Raw genomic sequence first — 3,289 nt, 5'->3', positions numbered from 1 at the left:
GATTCCATTCCATTGACCAACCAAACACTTTTTTCTTCATTCCCTCGTAATCACTCATTTCATTCCACCTCTCATTCCTGCATACCAAACACTACCTAAAATTTAATAGTTTCTAAGTCTTATCCCAATTTAAAATATGTCACTAGACTATACTATATGATGGACATTAAAATGGAGGGTTTTGTTTTGCAAAAAGTGAAATAAAACGTCTAAACTAATATAAAAGGCCAAAACCTTTCAAGTTTGAACGTGAAGAAGTTTCTAGAAAGAACGAGATATTACCGATGACGACGACCACCACCACCGCCGCGCAAATTCCGACAAGTTTCGGTCATGAACTCCGAGCATGTCGTCGTTGCCGCCTCGTCAAAACCTACGACCAGGTTCTCAACATTCTCTCCCCTAATTTCATCGAACTACATACTAAACACCTAATGTTCCAACTAGGGTTTCACATGAATGTTTTGTGTTGTAGTTTCGTGATACAGGGTGTGAGAACTGTCCTTTCTTTAAGATGCATGAAGATTCTGACATTGTTGCCGATTGCACCACTGGTACTTTCAACGGGTAGCAACGATTAACGCTTAAAATAGCATTTTCTGTTGATTATCGTTTTATATTTTGAATCTTACTGAATAAATGTTTGATGTTTCTGTAGGATCATCGCTTTAATGGACCCTTCCCGCAGTTGGGCTGCTAAGTGGCTTCGATTTGGTATGCCTAAATTACGGTCTGGTCCGGATCGGTTTTATACTATCGGTTTTGGGTGCAACCCATAAACCGAACCGTGTGTTACGCCAGAGAGTTCTGCTCTTGTGGTGGCACAACGACTGTCAAGTGGCAGCCGGCGGTATGGTTTCCCGGGGAACGCCCAAGCCAAACTCTGAAGCCAGCGTGGTGGGCCCGGTTAAGACAACATAGCTTGGCCGGAGTGGGGCAACGGGACTCTCCAATTTGGGGAGTGCGGTAGCCTAACACAAGAAAGTCGCCGTTCAAAAAAAAGTATGAGTCAATAATTACTTGGGGAAGGGGATAAGAAAAATACGTAAGTTTGTTAGGCTCTGTTTACAGAGAGGGGGCGTAGCCCTAGGAACACTTCGGTGTTAGTTATCGAGTCTGTATCATCTCTTCGTATCAATTTCAATTCCAGTTTCCATTATTATTTTCAGCATCGGATCCTATCATTGGTCCGACCTGCCCTACCTCTGCTCTTTCGATTTCACTTTCTGATAATCAGATCTAATTTCGATTTCTATTTTCCGATTCAATCATGGTGAATCAGTCCTCTCGTTTGGATATTCATGAACAGCAAATTCAGCAATTGCAATCTGATGTCAATATGACTTCATTAATATCTCAAATCAAATGTGGTTTCAAATTAGATTAATAGCTTGTGCATTTACCTTGTTTGTTGTCTGGGAATACAATGATATGTTGTTTAATCTATTTTATACCATTATATGTTTCATCGGAAGCTTTTTAATATTTGATCATTTGCATAGATTGGTTTTTAAATAATTTGGGTGGGGCTTATTTTGTGTCGTTACCACTTAGCATGCTGCTGTCATATACTAAGCTTTAACGAGTGTCGCGTTATTTGTTCTTATATATGATCTAGATTAGATATACAACTTTTTATTTCCCTTTTTGATTTGTCTGATTCTATATCCCGTATTCATGGTTTAGAATTTTGTATCATGTTTGCGTGATGCCTATGCCCTATTTTTTGTTGTTACCATGCTTGTGTCATATACTAAGCGTTAACGAGTCTTGGGTTATTTGTTGTTATTGTCTAGTTATACAACTTTGGCATTTTCCATTTTGATTAAATAGTTGGATATTTTTAATTTCTATAATTCTATTCTTTTCACAACCAATGTAGAATTACCTAAAATTGTATCTAGGAACAACATTCCAATATTCCACGTGTTGAATATATTCTTGTATTCATGATTTGAGTTCTTTTGTGCCGACCGAGATTTGCACGAAGAGTTAATTACATAGTTAGTCCCTGTGGTTTGCACAAAATAACATACTTAGGTACTAATAATTTAACAAACAATTAACGTTAATACCTCCAAACGTTACAAAATGAAAAGTTAATACCCTAGAAGGTGATTTTAAACTATTAGTACCTAAGTATGTTATTTTGTGCAAACCACAGGGACTAACTATGTAATTAACTCTTTGCACGAATTATGAATGCACCTAATGAAGTAAACCGCAAGTTTGAAGAACTTCCTTTGAAAACTGTCTAATCCCGCTAGTTATTCATATGACTGTATCCTAGATCAATGGATATTGCGACTCTTTACTTCACCGCTGTTGCAACCATGCACTAATAAATATAAATGGGTTAATATGAGATTACCTCATTTACATGTAGATGAATCTTTTATTGTGCCACTGTCACTTAACTGCAAATGTTTTGGAGTAAACAGTTCTCATCCGTAAAATATGTGAACTTTTTGTAGGAAAGTTTGTTCCAGGCTGCTACACACTGGACGTCTCTGAAACACTATCGGATGAAATGCAGGTTCGTTAAAACTGTTTTTGCCTTTAGGAAAGATTAAAAAATTGAGAATTTTTTTATTTTGTATGATGGACAAATAAAGGTGTTAACAAAAACTAATTAAGGTGTTATTTATAATTACATTGCTGCATTATCAGAATATTTATATACATTTGAGAATAGATTTAGGATGATTTTCAACATGTTTGTCTACTGAACCCATTTGACCCGTTTCTGTTTCGGTCGTATTTTTTAGTTAATTAAACCCATATGACTTGTTAAGATTTAAATTAACCCGTTTGTATATAAATATGACCCGTTTGTTTTTGTTACAGTCTATTTGCCACGACAATGATGTGAGATACATTCCACCAAAACAGGCATGAGCAAGAGTAGATATGGGCATCGTTGTAAGCTAACTCGGTAGTTGTAAGCTGACTTGGTAGTTGTAACTTGTAAGCTTTGGTATCAAACTTAACCTGGGCTAAACACTTGCTTCAGCGGACGCGTACTGTTTGCTGTGTTGGAGATTTTCCTTTATATATATATTAAAACTTTAGTAAGTATGAAAAAAAGAACTTTATTTATTACGGATTTTATTTAAAAAGAATAGCTATTTCTTAAAACTAACCAACTTTTAATTAATTATTTTTTCGGGCTTTTATTTATATCATTATTTCTAAAACCGATTCTTGATTTTAGACAAGATTCCGACCTGTTTAAAATAACTAACCAATTTATCACCCTACTGTACCCAATATGAAGTATGAATCGACT

General features: G+C 35.8%; 1 protein-coding gene across 1 annotated transcript; it reads left to right on the top strand.

Annotated features, from left to right (window-relative positions):
- Window positions 1-225: 225 nt before the first annotated feature.
- Window positions 226-3,075, top strand: LOC110880835 (transcription elongation factor SPT4 homolog 1). The gene is made up of 5 exons (XM_022129277.2): window positions 226-383; window positions 476-567; window positions 659-714; window positions 2,475-2,536; window positions 2,848-3,075. The coding sequence occupies exons 1-5, from the start codon at window positions 285-287 to the stop codon at window positions 2,896-2,898; spliced, it is 360 nt and encodes a 119-aa protein (XP_021984969.1). The 5' UTR covers window positions 226-284; the 3' UTR covers window positions 2,899-3,075.
- Window positions 3,076-3,289: the final 214 nt, after the last annotated feature.

The sequence above is a fragment of the Helianthus annuus genome, chromosome 1 (assembly GCF_002127325.2).
Source record: "Helianthus annuus cultivar XRQ/B chromosome 1, HanXRQr2.0-SUNRISE, whole genome shotgun sequence".
NCBI classification, from domain to species: Eukaryota; Viridiplantae; Streptophyta; class Magnoliopsida; order Asterales; family Asteraceae; genus Helianthus; species Helianthus annuus.
This window is presented reverse-complemented; position numbering and strand designations above follow the sequence as displayed.